The following is a 20413-nucleotide window of genomic DNA, read 5'->3' on the forward strand; positions in this document are numbered from 1 at the left end:
AATTTTATTTTTTTATTCATTAAAGTTATCAAGTGCGAAATACAGCGCTTTTTTAACACCTAGCGGTTAGCTCGGTGAAAATATTGGTGCAGGCAAGCCATCCTTAGAAGGTGGATGCAGAGATCCTGTACATTTTGTAATTTGTGTTTTCGGCTGTTACCACTCGGGCATGTTTCTAGTCATTTGAACTTTCAGCATTTATATTTTGTACATATACAAACTTCAACCATGTGTGGGGGATTCACATGTTCCAAGAATGCTCTTACAGCGCTCAACATTATGTATATTGTAAGTAGAGACTTCCCCATCCGTGACTCGTCACACATGTTACGAACTCCAGTGACGAGGTGCGGCTTCCATTTGCGAGCTGCTTGAATGGTCGCAATGCGTCCAGTTGGTCAGCTGGGCTCTTGCAATTGGCTTACATGTGTAGTTATAAATGGTAGTGATGTTTGTTAGATGGTGGCTTAAACGTATTCATTCATTCTTGTAGCTTTCTGCATTGACGAAAATACGAAGCAAAATAACGGCGCCTCCAAGGTGCTTATCAGTTGTTTTGACGTTTATGGGTTTGCGACGTTGCGGGGTTCCCTATCCTTCTTTTTGTGGACGCTCTTTGCCTCTTGAGAAAATCCCCCAACCACTTCCCCTCCTTCCATTTTCGTCATCGAGTTTCTCTCTGCTGAAACTTGTAGCTGTCAGAAATTACTGTAAGCGTATGTTACTGTAGGTGATTACGTTGTATGTTGAGAAGTGAATGAGATACATAAGATCCAGGTTATCCCTCACTTCCGATCAGTGATAATGTTCATAATTTCTTGTAGTGGGGCAATGTACCAATGACGTCACTCAAGCGAGGACACCCGGCACTCCGGTGTTCTCAAGCCGCACTGATGAAGTATTTTTTTTCTCCGGCAGTAATCGGAAGTGGCAGCAGAACAACGGGACACGGCTGGCTCGCATTGTGTTTAATGTTTGTTTCTATTACAGGGAACAGGTGTGTTAGAATATACTGAAAAGTTCAACTAGCTTTTACGACCACAGTGTACGAAGGTGACACTGGCTGGGCTTACGGAATAGAGTTCTTACTCTAATTGAATTATTATTGAATTAGCACTGTTTGAATGGCTAAGAGAAAGAAAAAAATTCTGAAAGTAGGGACAAAAGAATTTGTCGCTGAACGATGAGAGCTGTTAGCACACAGAAGCCAAACGAACAAAAGAAATTTATTTCTAGTTACTGCAGGACGTCAGTTCAAATATCCTTTCGAACTTTATTTGTTGATTGGTCTATAGTACACTCTGTCCCTTGTGTTGCTTCTTTCTACTATCTTCTTTTTTATTGTAAGCTTAATTATGTAATATTACTTTGTCAGCATGGATTACAACACTGTTCTGGTGGAAATATATGGATTCTGAATGTCCATTAAAAAAAAAGCTTCCCAGTTGCATGTATTATGATATTCTCCAAGTTAAAGGATGTGGTGGGATAAGGAAGGAATTGGCACTTTTCTTGCACAACAGCACTGAACAAGTGTTAAAAATTATTGCTGCCTAGCAACAATTCAAATGCGAGCCAAAATAAAACCGTACCTTGCTCTATACTTGTGTGGAATGACAAGTGATAAGCAAAAGTTAAGGCAGAACCTAATGTAAAACGTGTTTATTTTTGTTTGCCTGGCCACTGTCATTTGGTACTGAGAGGTGGCTGGCAAACATTGAGGAAAAGCTCCGAAATTCTCCCAAACTAGTGTTATCCTATGCGCAGGAGAGAATTGCTTAATGAAGACTCCTTTCCTTCTACTTTTGCAGATTGTCTCCTTCATTCTCATTGGTGTGGCCGCATATGGCCGTGTGTCGAGCATCGTGACAAACATCACCATATTTGGTGCGGTGATTGCCTGCGGCGTGTTCCTGCTGCTCCTCTCCCTTGTTGGTCTCATCGGAGCAGTCAAGCACCACCAAGTGCTGCTCTTCTTTGTATCCTTTTACGTGGCTGTTCACAAGGCCCATCCCGTTTTAATGGCATTTCTATAGCCTTTTCAAAAATTTGTGATGGCATTGTTCAAGGCTTCAGCATAACGTAAGTTTAGCTGTAAATCAGGCATTTTCTTGGGTTTCTTGAAATTTTGTGCAACAGTGAATCTTGCCTTGCAGTGATTGGCATTGGGATGTATCAGCGGAGATTACAGAACATTACTAAGTAGGTGCATACATTTAGATAAGAACAACAGGGCTTTCAACTTAATACTTTTGACCATTGTACACTTTTGAAATAGCTAGGCTAGTTTTGTGTAAACTTAAAGGGGCTAGTTGGTGCACATTTACATGAATTTTTTTATATATTTCACACCGACAAACAAGGGGGCTGTTGGAACAGCGCACACACAACGATTAAACTCACAACAATCTAAACATGGATGATCACAATCACTTTTGAACAAAACAAGAACAGATAAATGTCAACGAAAGAGTGAAGACAATATAGGGCAACACCATTGACAGCTTGTTTAGCTTCAGTTTGCATTTCAAACACTAACATAATCTTTGCTAGCTCTAGCTTCGTGGACAAGATAGAAGACACAATTTTTTTCTTCTTTATTTTCCACTGTCTTCATTGCACAGCCACTTCACAAGCAGGTCTCAAGCAGCAAGCTAAGAAGACAAGTTTGACTGCTGTTCCTGCACTGTTGCAGTGAATATGCCTGGTGTAAACAGAGGCCAGCAAGTTGCTGATTTATGCCAAACACAGCTGAGAAACATGCTCTGTCCACTCATCATGTCTACGGAGTGCGAAGGCTAGGGCGGTTCACCTTCACCCACCAGCAGTCTTTTAATTCATATGTGTTGATAAAAATAAACCCATGCCCAGGGATACAGGATATGAGGTACACTAATGCCTAGCGCTCTCTCTCGGTGGGTGTCCACTTGGCGCTCCAAACTGAGCAGGCACGACAGTTAAAAGAATCAAATCTCTTGAAAAGGCACAGTTATCACTTTGATTGATATTTCATAAAGTCCCATTTGGAGAAAAAGTTACAGTACTGTTGTAATAATGTTCTAGGTTCCTCTGCAGTCTATTTCAATGAGGTCTCTGAAGTAATCAAACTGATCAGTAATCTAAAGTATTACAACAGTGCTCAAACCTTTTGAAGATGTCCCCTAATGGGACTTTTTCAAATATCAGTCAAATTCTAATTGATAACGGCACTTTAAGAGATTTGATTTTTTAACTACAGTGTTCATTTAGTTATTTAGCTCCAAGTGGATGCCCACCAAAAGAGGGCACTAGGTGTCTCGTGCACCTGCTGCCCCGCATTTCTGGGTCATGCAAATAGAAATCCAACTGCTTCCTGCAAGGACTCGTCTGCGTTCCTTAATACTCCGTGCCAGTACATGGTGATCCTGTTCCTGCTCTTCGTGGTACAATTCAGTGTTGCTTGTGCCTGTCTGGCCATGACGGAGGACCAGGAACGAGAGTTAGCCAGCCAGGGCTGGAAGAAGGCCTCACCTGCCGTCAGAGCCCAAGCAGAGCGCTTATTCCGATGCTGTGGCTTTGAACGCAATGCCTCGGACCCCACAGCGGAGCTACAGTGTGAGCATGTGCCGACGTGCTGCCCACCACAGGAGGTGAGTTCGCTGCTGCCATCGTCTTTCTTATAAACTCGTGTTAATTAGTGCCGCAGTTTAAAGCAAACAAACTTTTGCCTGTGATGGTCTCAACGAAACTGGATACACACAGTTATTGTTCGCTGAAGAGTTTTTACATAATAGGCAAACATATCAGCAAACTAGCATTCCATTTTGCACCCCCTTTTCTTTTTTCCAGTTGCACAAGTTCGAATAGCTTTAAAACAAATTAATGGCATCAATTAATCTCATAGACGTTTATTGAAGGCGTCACTCTTCTGCTAACTGCTAATGCTAATGGCAGCAGCGTTGCAGTTTGTTTTTGGCAAGGATTGGGGGGCTGAAAAGGGAATTACGTCAGTGAGCACATCCTGGTCTTATGAACTAGCAGCCATGTTTGGTGCCTGTACTATAATGTTACTGCTGTAATGGAGAACATAAAATGATATCTTGGGTTTCATTGTTCAGACCACACACTGAAATGTTTACTCTATAAGGTCAGTTTAGAGTGAAGTAACAGTTTCATAGTTGAAAAGCTTCTCATTTCCATGAACATTAGCATATTTCAGGTAATTGTGACTGCCTGATGTCCTAAAGTTAAGCTTGATGGCAGATGTGCTCTCAACTTGGCTCTTTTTATGATTGTCCATAGATTCCCCCTAATGGCACATGTGAATGCGAAGGATGCTGGTCTGCTCTGCATCAAGCTATTCGCAATGGGCTCAAGATCACAGGTGGCATAGGAATGTTCTTCAGCTTCACGGAGGTGAGCCACACATTGTTGCACAATGCATGTGCTTTGCTGGCAAACCTGCGTGCAGTGATTTTAGGTAACGCTGCTAGATTTCTATGATACCCATGCCACATAGGCAGTTTTGATGCCTATTGAAAAGTTCTCTTACAAGTGACCGAAAAAAGCTTGTCAACGTTTTGCTGCATGCTCACAGTCTTGCGATCCTTGCTACAGATCGCTGAAAGTACAGCGAATGCATTCACTAAATTTCCATCTTTGACAACAAAAGCCAACCGCACTCTGATAGCCGAATGATTGTGGGCTTCTTTGGTACTGTTTTTGACTGACACTTCCCTCGTTTCACCGCTGGCCCTGTCGGCACAAACATCAACAATAGAATTGGTGCCATTTGATGCTACTTGACGATTCTAAGCAACAAAAATTCATAACAGCAACCGAAGAAGTCACCTGGGACTACTTCACTATTTAATAGGGGTGTGTGAATGTTGCATAGTAGATTTCAAATCAAATCAGGAAAAAGAACCTGAATAACAAATCGAATATTGAATATCAGAAAATTTTTCACAAAATTTAATGCTTACAAATTTTGTTGCCAGTAGATATAGTGCTGGACATGCTCGGGAGTATCCTAGCGTTACATAACAAGAATGTAGTAAGCTATCAGTAACATAGGTAGGTACAGTCGCGGTCAAAAATACGCGGCCCACGGCTCCAGTCGGCGGAGCGGCCGCGAGCCGCACCGCGGCGCTCGCGTCGGCGCTGCGAGAGTTTGCGCTCTGACGACAGGTATCTCCCTACGTATCGTCCGTATCCGTTACGTATCCGCCCGTTACGTATCGTCCGTTACGTATCCGCCCGAGAGCGAGGGAGATACCTGTCGTCAGAGCGCAAACTCTCGCAGCGCCGACGCGAGCGCCGCGGTGCGGCTCGCGGCCGCTCCGCCGACTGGAGCCGTGGGCCGCGTATTTTTGACCGCGACTGTACATAGAAATCAAGATATACAGTACGGTCTACTCTAAATAAAGGGATACCAATTTAGTTTGCCAGCACTGATTACAGCTCGGTTCTGGTACATGAAGGTCTGGAAAATATATTTTTTTATCAATGGAATTTCTCTTGAGTAGACTCAAGTGCTTTGTTTTCCTCAGAAACTATTGAATTAGAGATGTTCTGTAGTAGTGAATACCAATAAGGTTTTCAATTTAACAGTGGACCCGAGTTTTGCGGCAGTCTTTTACTTATTGCATAGAGAGTCTTGCTTTTCCATTTTTCTCCAAAACCCACTTGCCAACTTTATGGCAGGTGGGTTATCGTAAGGCCAATCTGTGCGACAGACAAAAGGATTGTGCATCATGTGACTCGCATAGCTGGCACCAGCGGCAAAGAGCAGGCGCTGTCTGCTCCATTTCATTGTCAGGTTTGGTGTCATTTGCCACCTGTCAAAGATTCTAAAATCTGCAGGGCCATGGCAAGTTCGCGCGACCCCCGCTACCCTACCTTGTTCATCGGCCGTCCGTGCCAATATCGCATATTGTACTGTTGCATATTGCTTCGCTGCACATGCACGAAAAGGACTATCTTCTTTATAAATGTTTTTCTGTCCAATAAAAAACCATTTGATGTGCGAGTCAAGACATGGTTGGGCATCTTCTGAAGGGCATTGCTGACAATGCTTTCAATCTACTGGTGTGTAAGAATTGTGCAACAGTTGGTGATATTATCAAGGAGTGCCAACGCTTTGAGCAACCAAAGAGCCGCCGCATTGCAACGTTGCCAATGTCATTCGCCCGCTACCAGAGCACAGCTGCAACTTCCTCATGCGAGGACAGCAGAACGCAGTGACCATCCACTTCACAAAACATGACACGAATTGTTCAGCGCGAAATTGAAGCAATGTCACCTGCTGCCCTTTGTCCACGTGTCAGTGATCCCAACAGTTTGCCCACGGTACCACTGGCTCAAGCAATAGTCTGTGAGGAACTCCAAAATCTCGGAGTTCATTCCATTTGCTGCAGTGCAACTTCACGACTCACTGTTGGACCTAATCCTTCGCCTAGCCAGTGGTACCCTCCAGCTTATTTAAACCCTGCCAAATGGCGAACTGTAGATGATCGACTGATTTGCTTTGCCTGCCGTCGAATTGGTCACATTGAGTCAATGCAAGTTGTAGTGCTTGGCAGTGCATCGAATCTTTATGATACGAGTGCAGTTGATCTGAATTTTTGGATTATTAAAAAAATTATTGTCCCTCGTTATCATACTGAGTTTACACATCTATCTTTTGGCAACATTGAGACATTTGTATTAATGAGTATCTACTGCCCAGGAAGTATATTGACTTATGATATGCACTTTCCTTGGTGCAGACGCAGTTAGTTGTTATTACCTTCTTAACAGAAACGAATACGCCGCAAGCTCCATATCCATAACTGGCAATGTGCACAGAAATGACACTGACTACCGGAATGAAGGAGCAAAGACACAGTGCTGTCATTCATTCAACTAGTGTCTATTTAGACACATTTACATATACATGAATTAATCGGATGTTAAGATAAAGCCAAGAACTCAACAAAATTTCCTCCTGCACATGTCGAAACACAGTATCACCTGATGTCCCCTCATAACGGTGACAGATATTGCGAGCTGTTTGTCTGTAAAGTGGTGCCAATGCCATTCATCTGCACAAGTTAATCAGCTGTGCTATCTCTGCGGCTCCTATTATTTCTCAAATGACTTGCCATGAACTCACTGTTTCGACTTGCCCTTATCACCTGTTAGTAATGCTAGATAGTTTATAGGTTTTTTGTGCATGGAGGTTGCGGGGCACACAGTTCTTTTCAATAGGGCAGGGGTGTACTATCGTGGATCAATTGAATGCAAATGGGAAATTATTAAGTTGAGCACTTGTTACAAGGAATGACTTGAGCATATAATCTCGCACTGCCGGTTATCTGGTCACCAAGAATAGCATAAGCTCCAAACTGAGTGTGAACGCTAATATATTGCTGACTTTACACAAAATGGTAAAAGAGTTGGAGTTACATGGTAATAGTATTACAACAGGTCGTCCCAGAGTTATGAAAAAACTCCCAGGGGGACCTCCTATGATTACATAAATAGGGTTGTTGTACAAAAACAGCAAGGAAGTACGGTCATGTGAACATAGGTAAGTTGATTATCTATAACAGGAAATTGGATACATAGGTTAATGCTAATACTAAGTAATAAAAAAAAAACATGAAGAATAATCGAAAGCTTGGGAACAAGCAGAATAACAACAAATATTAACAAGAACAATCAACCCGACAGGAGAGACCTAACTCGTTTCATTATCAATAATATTAATTATACAAGAACAAAGGTATACAGCAAAATAACACACATATTGATAGTTCAGAAATTAAGATGTCTGTTAATTCCTTAATGAAATATTTCTTGGTGCGCATGGAGAATGCATGAACGTTGTGTGAGGATCTTATTTCTAAAGGTAATGAATTATCTATGCAATAGAAGACAAGAGAATTCAATCTAGTTAGCCTTAACGTGTTCATGTTACATTTGTCCACGATGGTACATCACACTGTGCTGCCTAACCATACCTGCCTAAACTAACCCTTCTCTGTTCCTTGGTCTTGCCCTTTCCTGCCTGGCCTTCCTGCAGTTCATCGGGGTGTGGTTGACAGTGCGGTACCGCAACCAGAAGGATCCTCGTGCTAACCCTAGCGCCTTTCTGTAACCACTAACCCCACTATCCGGTGGCTTCTTGAAATGGCTCTTTTGCAAGGGGGCTCTCTCTGGCGCCACAAGGTACGCAAGCTTTGGGCTGCGACTCCCTGTGTGCCACACCCCTCCCGCCTCTGCGCCACCGATGTGTACGCCCACAGAGTGCTCTACTAAGAAATGTAGCATTGCATTTGTTCAGTCATTGTTTGTTTTTGCTTGTTTATTTGTTTATTGACAAAACAAAGCTCAAGAGCGGTTTGTCTTGGTGCCAAGGCAAAAGACGGCACTAAAGGCCACCTGACTAGGCCGTTGACACCAGACAGCACGCGCAGCAGACAACATGAGCGCAACATGCTTCAAAACACACTGCAAAATATCAAACACATACAAATTAAAATGCACGTACAGAGTTTCAAACACGATAAAGCAATATAAGGAAGAATGACAGAATTAGTCATCAACACATTCATAATCAACATGACAGATAGCTATTAAGGCCAATGGACTACAATTGGATTGAAGAGAACAAAAAAAATTTACACCAAAATTACAACTGTTCGAGGAAATACATTTTAGTTAGTTTACTAGAAGCAAGCAAAGAGGGAGAACTCTCCATTGTATGTAAAAACGATGGATAACAATTCAGAACGTTTGGAATTTGCCATTTTAATAATTGCATACCGTATCTAGTTCTCATTTTAATCTTTACGAAGTTTCTGTTCCTGAAATGATATGGTGTCTCCATATTTGCATAGGTATAAAAGAACAGCTCATGATTTGCTTTAAATTCGAGAAAAAGTCAATTCCAACAAACGCTGTTTATACAACATTTCTATATGAAGTATCCGGTTCTCGGCAAAGTATGGGGATGTATGATCACGACTAGATATATATTGAATGAATCGTGTATTTTTCTTCTGCATTATGTATAGTCGATCCAAATTATACTTTGATGCAACCCCCCAAACTAGTAGACAATATTGCATACGCAAATTTACTGTACTAAAATAATGTTGCCGTTTTAATCTTATTGTCAACAATGTCCGATAATATGTCATAATCAAGGATAGTATACATGGATTCCTCTACTGTTTGACATGGTTTTGTTAGTACCTAAGCTTCTGCTTTAGTTCTTCGATTCACACATGATGTGTGCTAGCCTCATGTTTCTTTAGAGCAGTTAAGGCTGGGCTGTGTGGAGCGAAAAAGCGGGCTAAAAGTGATGAACTTCACCTGGCAGCGCACACTCGACCCCCAGTGTCGATAAATTTGATACCCGCTGCTGACCTGGTTTAATTTGAAAAACTTTGTCCGGCGAACTACACCGTGCTTCACCACCAGAAGCAGCGAGCATGCCTCGTGTGCTCACCAGGCATCATGACGAGCGATCCTTCTCCCACTTCTGGTGGCTGGTTGGGAGCCGCTGCAAGTTTTTGTTCTTTGTCCCCTAGTGGTGCGCTTGCAGAGCGTCTGTCGCATCGACAAGTGCCTTGAGGGAAAAAGGGGACGAGCGATTATAGTTAGAAGCCAATTGTGCCTGGTTTCCCGGCTGTTTGCATCTGTGTGGCCTAGGCACCGCACGGAATGTCTGGCGTCGTCAGAATTGTGAGCTGCTGACACCTGTTTCATGCAAAATTTCAATAATGCTATCCTCTCTGACTGCAGTACTAGACGCCTGTTGTTAAAGCAGGTTTTTGAACAGGAAGTGAAACCGAAGTAAACATAAAACATCACAACATGTTTTTACAAAAAAAAAGTTAAGGACTAATGTCGCTGTTGAAGAATAACATAACCTTCTGCAACATCTCTGCATTGCAGTTACACTTAATCTCCGTGACCACTGCCGCCCAGGCACTTGCAGGCTTGCATGTGAAACAAAAGGCACACGTTCGTCATACTCCAAGCTCGTGCCAAAACAACGTAGTCAGACAGCGCAAAGCCAGCCTGCTAAAATGCTTACAGCTTAATATGTGTAGAAATTGTTCGTAAATGCATGTATAAAACTTTACTTTTTGTGATTGCTTACCCATTAGCAATAGATATTAGAATTAAAACTCTTTTGATCATTTTGTTTTACAGAGACACTTTTATGGAGTCTCGCATTATTAACAGCAAGGCAGCAAACGCGTGTGGCTTACGCCTCTTTTTCGCTCCATATAGCTCAACCCAGTGAACAATCTAAATGTGCCAAGAATCGCCGTGGATGATCGTGAGATGCAGTGACCAATTATGTCTTGGGCTGGCACTGCTTTCTACTTTATTGAGTCAAGGTGGAGTGTTGAGTGGAGGAACGCTCTAGAACACGAGGGTTAGGCTGAGCGTGTTGCTAAATCTAGGTGATGTTTGCGAAATGACACTCGCTGTGAGTAATTACTTGTTGTATTCTGAACGATTGTTCTTGATCATGATGTAATGAAAAATACGCAATGGTAGAAAATTTAACGAGCCAAATGAAAGTGGTCAGTAATTGTCATACAGTGAAATTTGATGAAAAATGAGCATCAAGATTAGCACTGTATTAATTACAAATTTTTTTTTTTGAAACCATAAGGCTGAAGTTTAGGCAAATTCATGCACTGCCCGTCATTTCCATGCTGCCTAGGTGGCCATACTTCCAGTGCATGCAGACACTACTATATGCCATATTTCCCTCTAGTATTCTTGGTGTGAAACTATGGTGTGCACCCTTCCAGGACATATTGTAATGCCTCAGACTTGACCAGCTTGGAATTAGCAAGTTTCCAAATACAAGGGCTTCGATGTTCATTGTTTATTCTGTTCACTCTGTTCTCTTCCATCTGTTCTTTAAAGCTTTTCCCTAGATATTTATTTTTTATGTTTGTGTGTGTGAAAAGCTTGAATTTTAGGCCAGTGTTGCTCTAGCTTTCTGCTCATTTATAGTTGTAAACATAATTTTTTATTTGTTTCTGCTGTGACATTAAGATGTTTCTGACTGCATTTGCCATTTACAAGTGTTTGCACCAGGAATTGTATAATATCTGCCTGCTTTACAGCATTCACTGACAAAGTATGTATAGGTTACAAAAAAAATTTTTTTGTAGTGGTACTTGTCAGTGCTTGGGTGCTGTAAAAGTTTAACATTACGAAAGGGCTAATAGCACAGGCAATTAGCAGTGGCACTTAACTGTCCATAATGTGTAAAACTCATTGTGCATAGTCTTTTGAAAAGCAGGCAAGTGTGTCATTTCCTCAAAGCATTCAAATTAGCATGAAATGGATTCTTCTACAGATGGTGTGTATGCGCATGTCTATGTTTCGCTGCTAGTTTACATAAAAAGGAATATCTTGCCGTGGTGGTGTAGTGGCACTGGTGTTCGGCTGCGAAGCCAGAGGTCACAGAGGTCAGTGGGGGCAAAATGCAAAAACATGTGTACCGTGCATTCAGTTCATGTTAAAGAACCCCAGGTGGTCAAAATTAATCTGGAAGCCCCCACTACACGCAACCTTTGTTCGTATATGCAGCGTTTGCTTTGTGTATGACAGGGCTTGAGTGCACGCTCGCGCTCATATGCACCAGTCTGACCGTGATATGTGTTGTGGACAGGCTTTGTCCTGCACCAGCTTCACCGACGGATAGTAGCCACATCCAACTTGCGCATTTTGAAGCGCTGTCAATAGCTCAACACGAAGTGAATCATGTGAAGGCTTCTAACTAGGAGCGCCCAGGAACGAGTGTGCGCTGGCAAGCATGCGTGTGGTCTGACCTTAACTTTCACGTGGTTCGAGGCTAGTTCAGTGTCAACACTACTCAAAATTAGCGAAGCCCAATGGCTACGGCACCGATTAAGCAGGGTGGCCGAAGTTTCATTCCTACACGGGCGGCCGAGCGTGAGCAGCCGATAGTCGGCATCTTCCAGAAGCACGTAATTATTATCGAAATTAAAAACCAGATTTTCGCTTACTTCAGCCTGTTTATTAAACTGCATCAATAAATATACACAGTAACGATAGGAAGAAGTGCACTGATGGAAACACCCTTCTTGATTGATGTCACCTGTCGGCCAACAGCAGCCACATATGGGAATCTGATATATTACGAAATAAAGCATTTGAGGAAAAGCTCACCTTGTTCTCCACTTGTGAGCTTCATGTGCGACTGCAAAATTTGGTGCAGGTGTTCAGAGCAGCCAGCGTATGCTCTTCACAGACTTATGTTTTTTTCACCAGGCCTGAGGGGTGGTTCAGGACTCCTTTAAACTGTTGTCTCTTCAGAAGTGGAGCAAATGTGTATGCATGTGCCTCATGTCTTTTTATTCCTTTTAGTAAAACTTCTTTATTTTGACTTCTTGAAATTTTGAGATTTTTGTAGTAGTGTGATGATGGTAATCTGGTTACCCCAGGGAAGGCTTTGTCTGGAGGTGGGCGCCCGGTGCCTTCCCTTTAAATTTGACTATTCCTTGAGGGGGGGGGGGGGGGGGGGGGGGGCAAGCCGCAAGTGATCTGACTTCTCACTCTCTCTCTCTGTACACATACAATATATATATATATATATATAGTTGTGGCTAAGGAAATCAGGCTGGCCCCGGTAGTAAAATGAAGAAAAAGAGAGTACAATGTATGTTGAATTAGCACAGTATACTTCACTGACGTTTCAGCTGGTGGACCAACATTTGACAAAGTAACTTTGAAGAAGGCTGGTCCACCAACCAAAACGGCAGTAAAATATAGTCTGCTAATTCAACATGCTCTGTACTCTCCTTTTCTTCATTATATATATAGGAACGCAAGGAAAGGGGTTAACCGAGGGGCCTGATTTTTATTAATCATATCATGAGAAGCCAACAAACAAAGACACCAAGGACAACATAGGGGAAATTACTTGTATAGACTAACTGAATTAAAGAAATGATAAATTAATGGCAATGAAAGTGGATGAAAAAACAACTTGCCACAGGTGGGGAACGATCCCACGTCTTCGCATTACGCGCGGCTGCGTGTAACTTCAGGCTCTAAATCAAAATTCTGCTTCCAACAGTCACTAGAATTTTGCTTTCTCTCTCAGGTGTAACACATTTTATTAAAATCGGCCCAAGGGTTAACTCAGGAAAGCATTTCTGTGCTTTACATGTATTTGAACAGGCAGCATTGGAGTTACGCCCTAGCTAAAGCTTCTTCTCAAGTATCCTTCTCTTAATACGCGGTTGGAGACTGTAGCCACTGAAACAACCAATGTGTTGCACAGGCGTCGACAAGCATAGTGTGTTGGCTCAGGTTAATAGAATTGGGTGCAAGGCCATCTATTTGTTGGGCAAAATGTCATGGTCTGTTCATGAAAACTGGTGTGAGACTTTTCTTCCTTTTCCTTAAACTTCTTGAGTGAACTTTTGTGGCCTGTTCATGTGTGCTGGTGCTGTCATCATATCATTGTTCCCTTTTTTCCCCTCTGTCAGTTGGTGGCTGTGTTTGTGGCTTACCGTTACCGGCTTCAAAAAGACCCTGAGGTGGATCCTTACCTTCTGCTGGGTGGAGGAGCTCATGTCACGTGACAAGCCACCCATCTGTCTGTCTTCTCTGCATATTTTCTGACATTCCCTGCACCCAACCACCTACACACACACATGTGCACATTGACACCAAAGCCTTTTCACATTATTGCTCTTGTATGGTCTGTGGCTTGTCCTTTTGTTCCCTGTTGATCTGTTTGTACAGAGTGCTATTGCAATTTTTTTCTCCTCTCTCTCTGGACATTACGATGATTGCTTTATGGTATATCCTACTGGTCGTTTCAGAGCACCCTGGCAGGGCTGCAAAGGTCTTGTAAGAGAGCAACTAAGATTTATTGTGAGCAAAAGTGGATGTTCTAATGGAACAGTAATGCCAGATTATTGCTGCTAGACTGCTCATTCTCATAGTTCATTTTTAACATCTTCTAGTTTGTCATCACAATTTCACTGCATGCCGAATCTGAGCTCATAAATCCTAATGCGTTTCTTAAGTGAGGGAAATCTTGGTTTCGATGTCATGTGTGGTCATCCCACAAGAACACGAGCATGTTGCCATCTGTGGTTCAGAAAACAGCACTTTGCACATGTTTCCACTGAAGGCGAACAATCAAAGAAACTCCTGCCGCTGCATCCACTCAGGTACGTAAGTTGAAGTTGCCATTTCCAAAAAAATGTGTTTTACAGACTGCCATAAGATGCAAGATGGTTCACTTGGCAAGTTAGAGGTTCTTTAGTGGGAAAATACACAAATATAATGGCAATGTTTTGTGCTAGATGTGCATTTCAGTTTTCTTTAATGAGCCTACACATTTCACACTGGGGTAGCAAATAGTGTGAGGCTAATTTGGCATGTTGTAACCTCGCATACAAAAACTCCTAACTGCAGTTTGAATGTTTTTCTTCAAGCAAAATAGTTCAGTCTATAAAAGATTAAAGCGCTCGTTCACAACTTTCATAGCACTGCCAAAGTGCTTTGAGATGACCATTCAAATGTACCATTATAATGGGCTTTCGAAGAGAAGTGAGGTAGATCTGTAAAGGAACATGGTAAAACAGAAATTGATTGAATTTCCTTGCAATCTTGCAAGATTAGTGCCGACATAGTCACATTTTGTAATGACTCTTTATTGTCAGTCCATTCCTCTTTTTTTTTTTTTTTTTTTGCTGGCTAGTGCGTGTCATTGCATGTCATGTCTCACTGCTCTCAGCCACTCGGCACGATTGTCATTGGCACAAGCACATAGTGACATGCTGTCTTTGTCGAGATTGGCTGCTGGGCATGAGGGCTGAAAAGAACAGAATACATAGTTACAAAATACAGCCCCTGCCGACTTGTAAGGACATTCTGATACCTTTGTTACATGGATGGCTCTTACTACCCCTGAGGTGACCATACTTTTAGACAGCCATGATAACTTCTTGGTACTGTGCTTGCCCACCTTAGTTGTGGTCTTGATCAGCAGAATAGAATATTGGAGGTGTACAGTGGAATTTAATTTCCAGCACCCTCGAAAAGTGGATATTACTGCAGCTTTAAATAATGTTTTCATTAGAATCGACAGTGGAACTATGACGGAAACTAAGAAGGGGAACTGAGGGGCTCAATTTTTCATTAGACTCGATCACATGAAGTCTGTTGCCTTCATGTGGTTGTGCTGATGCATGCAGGCTTTGCGAGTGCAACAGCAGCCAACTGTGGTTTGCAGTAACTGAAGTTAAGCCCAGTTACTTGTGGCTAAAGTAAACTTCACTTGCACTGCCCGTGTAACAGGGGTGTCAAAGGGCAGTTTTGGAGATTTTATAGATGAGAGAGCATTGCCAAGTTGGATAAGCTGTCTCAAAATGTGTGGTGTTCTTGCTCAATTTCCTGACACTCAGCACACACCTTTACATTCAGCTGCTGATGCATGCATACATGCTTGGGATTTCACCAACATTGTTAGGTGTGGCATTGTAGTACGTATTGAGTGCAAAAAGGCTTGAATAGTGGTATTGGTGATGGTACGATAGTGCTGGTGTCAAGGCTCATGTAATTGAATAGGACAATTTTAAGGAAATTTCTAAATTTCTTAAGCTGCAGAGTGTCGCATGCTTTTAGTCATCTGCTAGCTGCTGCAGGTTTATGGGTGCAGATAAAACATGAAGAGGAAATAAATTTTGCCATCTAAAGCATGAGTTTTGTCAGTGTTTCGTTGAGATTAAGTAGGCAAGGTGATTGGCCTTGTGTCCAAACCTCTCACCTCATAGATGTTCCATGTACCTAACCAAGTCTCTTTTTCATCCAGCACACATTCCATGAAACAGCAACTGCTCATACAATGAATATTTGGCTTAAGTACCAGCATCCCGACCATCTTCGTGACATTTTTGACAGAGGCTCCACTGGTGCACATATTCTTGAGTTACATGCATGTAGAAATTAGTACTTGCAGTTTTTGTAGTAATGCTACATACAGTAAAAGCTCGTTAATTTGAATTCCACAGGCATGCTACGAAAATTCGAATGATACAAAATTAGAACTAATGAAAGTCAGAAAAAATCGCTTGGTTAATTAAGGCGCATATATAGTTCAACGTAGCATCAGCGTGCGCGTGCACACGCTATGTTACGTTAGCGAGAACACCGTCTATAGTTTGAAGCGCTGGCGAAACCAACGTAAGTGGACGCGGCCCGACGTGCCCAACATCGAGATGGCTCATGCTCCATCCACGCGTTTGTCGCGCTGACTGCGCCGACCCACATTGCATGGTTCAGAGATAAAAGGTGCCTGCGCCGCTTCACCGACGGTCGCAGGCAGCCGTTCAAAGCGGCTTGCGGGTTGGGGATCGTGCTGCGCATGGTCCGAAAAAAAACTGCCGACAGTGCGCGCGTCGAAGTCTAGAGGGAACGGCATTTCGGCTGGCGAAGCGCGATTGGCCATACAAGACGTGCGCCAACGCGCGCCGCACAAACAAGAGCTGCGCTCCAAAATGCACTCTCGAAACGCATCGCAACCTGCTGCGATATTGGTCTCCGTTGTACTTTCCTAGGTGCACCAGCTGCACACTGCTGGGTTCCACTATACGCATAGGTGGCACACGAACACGTATCCCAGCGATCCTTTCCTTTGAGTAATAGCCACGAATCTCAAAGGCTATGCTTTTCGTACTGCGAGCGCCGATAAACGTCACGGCCACCGTGTTATAGTCATTACCTGGTGCCGCTTCTCGGCAGAACACCTTGTTAATAAAGAGCATACCCTCCAAGATGTGACATGAAAAAAGAAAAAAAAAAGACGCAGTTTCGCCCGCAAGGCGAGACATCGATTCTGATAGCAAATTAGCAGATAGCCATATGAAGTAAGGATAGTACTTTTATTGGCCGTATCAACTTGTAAACATTCGCTTGCTAACTAAAATACTAAGCCTGATGTCAGTGCGTACAGCGAACATGAACACATCACACACGATTACTACAGACACTCGCTGTCAAAACACTGGCATGAGGAAACGTAGCAAGAGCAGCGAGCGAAGTGACATTCATGCTGTCTATCGCTTCAACGCGAATTGAGCGCCGAGAACACACTGCGCAAACACACAGCTACGAGCCGCCGACGCAGCTAGACCATGCTAGACCGGCTTGACTCCGCTCCCAACGCAGATCGCTCTCAACATACGGCTGCGCGACCGCGCGCAGCCACCACATGCGCATTTGCAGCCGGAGAGAACCCCCCCTGATGCCTCACAACGTTGGGTGCCTCGCACGCCGCGAGAGAAGACGGTGAGCTTCCTCTTCGCATTCGTCTCTTTCGCGCAGGCGAGATTGAGCATTGGCTCCCTCGGCTCCCCTCGCACACTTTTTTTACTCGCACATACAGCGTAGGGTGCGCGGTGACGTCGACGGCAGAAATGCGCTTGGAGTATCCATATAATTGCTCCTGCAATTATAAAATACGTAATAAAAAACGCAGTGCCGCGTTTGCGTTTTTGAAAGTCTTGAGAGAGGGAGAGAACCGACATGCAACAGACGGCTGCAGATGGAAAGAGCAAAGCTGCGCGGCGATGATCGTCGCCAATGTGCTCCCGCACACTAGCATTCTCCCCATTCATGATGGCGCGGAGCTTGAAATATCGGTGGTGGTGTGGATTTCAGTGTGAATTAGTGGGATGCATTACATATTGCTTTCAATACACTGTTGGATGGACCGCAGCGGATACTTGGAATTATCCAAAATTTTGAATTAACGAGCTTTTACTCTATTGTGGCAACATACAATTGAAAAAACAGTTGGTGAGTGAGAAAGGACAGACAGATAAGTGCACACCTTATAAAAGGCCTCACTTGTGTTTCTTTCTTGTACATTTAATTTCTGTTGCTCTATTGTGTTGTCTCGTTGCATTATTGCTTTTTGAGGCTGCTCAAGAAGCTTTAAGTGGGGCTTCTAGACCATCTTTTATCTTTATTTGTTTTGGTGGTATAGAGTCTATGAGTGGCAACATTTCTTGCCTTCGTCTGCAGAACTCTTGCCCTTTTGGAATTAACGCTGCTGCACGTGGCTAAAACCCTCATCACATGCCCCTTTTCAAAGAGCGTTCAAATAGAAGACAAAATCTGGAAGCCCCATTGGTTCCCTTCCATGACCTTGTACAAAGGAGCCAATAAGGTCGGCTGATTTCAGTTGTCTTGGAAAGTACATAACAGGACTATAAGAACAAGCTAGGTATCCTGGTGTGTGAAAAAAAAAATTAATGTTGCACAAGTTTTGTATTGAGAAGCAATGTAAATGCAAGCACATAGTAATCGGCATCCCAATGTAAAGGAGTGCACTCAACGAATTAACTGTGTCTAGGTTTGGCATTTTCAGCTGGGCATTGAAGAGTCGTAGTCAGGTTGTGTCCAAATATGTAACAGCATGCAGTCTGACATAGTGTAAACACTGTAGTGTTTATTGATTAATGTGTACTTTTGCACATGACCGTATTAGTGCAATATCTTGTAGCATGCAATCATGTGCCAGTTGTACACTGTCGTCCTTTATGAAAGGGAATACGCGAGCGCGTGGCATGCGCTCAGCGATGGCTGCCTGCAGCACCATCAACCGACAGCTTAAGAAAGCACGTCCGCTTTTGGCGTCATCTGTTGGCAAACAAAACGAGTCATGGCCGGTGGACAAGCGCTGCTAGATTACGCTCTCTCTTCACTCGCGCAACGGGCGATGGCTGTAGCGCGTCGTCTGCCGCCAACAAATCGAGCGTCGTGCACAAGCACGGTTGTTATTTTGTTTGCCAATAGATGACGCCAAAAGCGGACGCGCTTTCTTTAGCTGTAGGTTGATGGCACTGTAGGCAGCCGCCGCAGAGCGCAGGCCACGCGCTCGCGTGTTCCCTTTCATAAAGGACGACAGTGTACATGCTTGTATCACTCCTTGGCAAATGACTGTAATGTGCTAGAATGGCTTACAAACACTGCACAAGATTTTAAGGGCATTGAATATCAGTAGCCAGTTTGCCCAATGAGCAGACTTAATTTCCTGTGGTCAAATTCAAGAAATCTCCATATATAACTAGGGCAGACTCGGTGCAACGAGATGAGAATGGCAGCAGTGCTTTTTTTGTGGCATTAAATATTTTAACTAGAATATGCTGCAAGCATTATGGTTGTGGAAGCTTTAGAAAAAACATTTTAGTAACTGGAGACTCTCTAGCAACACATGGCAGCCACATACAGAAGGCCCACTTGTTTTGTCAGGTGTTGCAGTTGTTGTAAAGCATTTTCCAAAAATTGGATTTAAGGCATGTGCCATTAATGAGCACTGCTGCCGTTTTATCTCTGTGTAAGCCCACCTCAGAAAATGCATGTTTCGACTTGTAGTGTTTCATTTTCATGGACTCTTTCTCCCTGCTGAGCGTGCATTTCAGTTTTTAATCACAGACTGCTTTGTGTTCTTGTATTCTTTTATTATCTTGCTTTCAAGTGGTTGCAAGGTAATGATATATAGCATCTCCCTTATGGCTATGCCTTGAGCATTCCTTGTAAAGTGTAGTTTTTCACCCTGAATTTTCAACAACCAAGGAGGTTTAGTGTACTTCATGTTTACCTCCCTATATCATTCTTATGTTGCTGCTGTATTAAAGTCTGCTTCAACTTGTATTTTGTACACATCAGCCAAACTTGGTGGTTTCTTCTTTTTTGCATTTACTTGCCCGCAATTTTTAGAGTGGAGTTAGATAAAGTGGGGGGGGGGGGGTATGTACATTGTAAAGCTAAAAGTGGAAATATGATATTTAGGAAATAAATTTTTTTGCAGATTTGTTTTCTTGTTTTTTAATAAATATGTTTCAGTGCATTCACATAGTGAATTGTCTCATTTATCACGTTACTCACTGATTGGCTGTCGCATTTCTTTGTGCTAGAGGTGGTTCACATAGTTGCAACCAGGAACCAAAAAAATATACCTACATTAATTGTTCACACAGGTATAGCTTTCATATTAGGGGAAAACGTGTGAATATTTGTTGCCACACACCAGGAATAATGATGCAACAAACTGGTAAGTCGTGGCAGGACCTTTTTACAAAGCACTGTTGTGTTAAAGGGACACTAAAGGCAAATACTGAGTTGACGTGGACTGTTTAAATACCATTTCCAGAAACCTCGCAATGCTCCTTTCGTGCCAATAAAATACTTAGTTTACGGCAAAATTGCATCTGAAGGGTCCGAATACCTTTTTCGAAATTCAAATCTCCCATCACCCAACCGGGGGAGTAGTGATGCTGCATATGCTATCACCACTCTTTGCTGCCGTCGGTGAGTAAAACAATGCCCGACAGATGGCGGTACAGAGCCAAGACAGAGCGGT

The 20413-nt window shown here is 43.0% G+C and overlaps 1 protein-coding gene across 2 annotated transcripts; it reads left to right on the forward strand.

The window, feature by feature from the left end:
- The first annotated feature begins 94 nt into the window (after positions 1-94).
- Positions 95-19904, forward strand: Tsp97E (Tetraspanin 97E). Of its 2 annotated transcripts, XR_011894854.1 has the most exons (6): positions 96-288; positions 1812-1979; positions 3393-3629; positions 4282-4395; positions 8048-8193; positions 13521-13608. XR_011894854.1 is itself a non-coding variant. In XM_072288475.1 (5 exons), the coding sequence occupies exons 1-5, from the start codon at positions 115-117 to the stop codon at positions 13614-13616; spliced, it is 789 nt and encodes a 262-aa protein (XP_072144576.1). In that variant the 5' UTR covers positions 95-114; the 3' UTR covers positions 13617-19904. The 2 variants fall into 2 exon arrangements, 1 of the variants encoding a protein (XP_072144576.1); XM_072288475.1 differs by lacking the exon at positions 8048-8193 and having other exon boundaries at positions 95-288; positions 13521-19904.
- Positions 19905-20413: the final 509 nt, after the last annotated feature.

This window comes from Dermacentor andersoni, chromosome 5 (assembly GCF_023375885.2).
Source record: "Dermacentor andersoni chromosome 5, qqDerAnde1_hic_scaffold, whole genome shotgun sequence".
In the NCBI taxonomy this organism is placed as follows: domain Eukaryota; kingdom Metazoa; phylum Arthropoda; class Arachnida; order Ixodida; family Ixodidae; genus Dermacentor; species Dermacentor andersoni.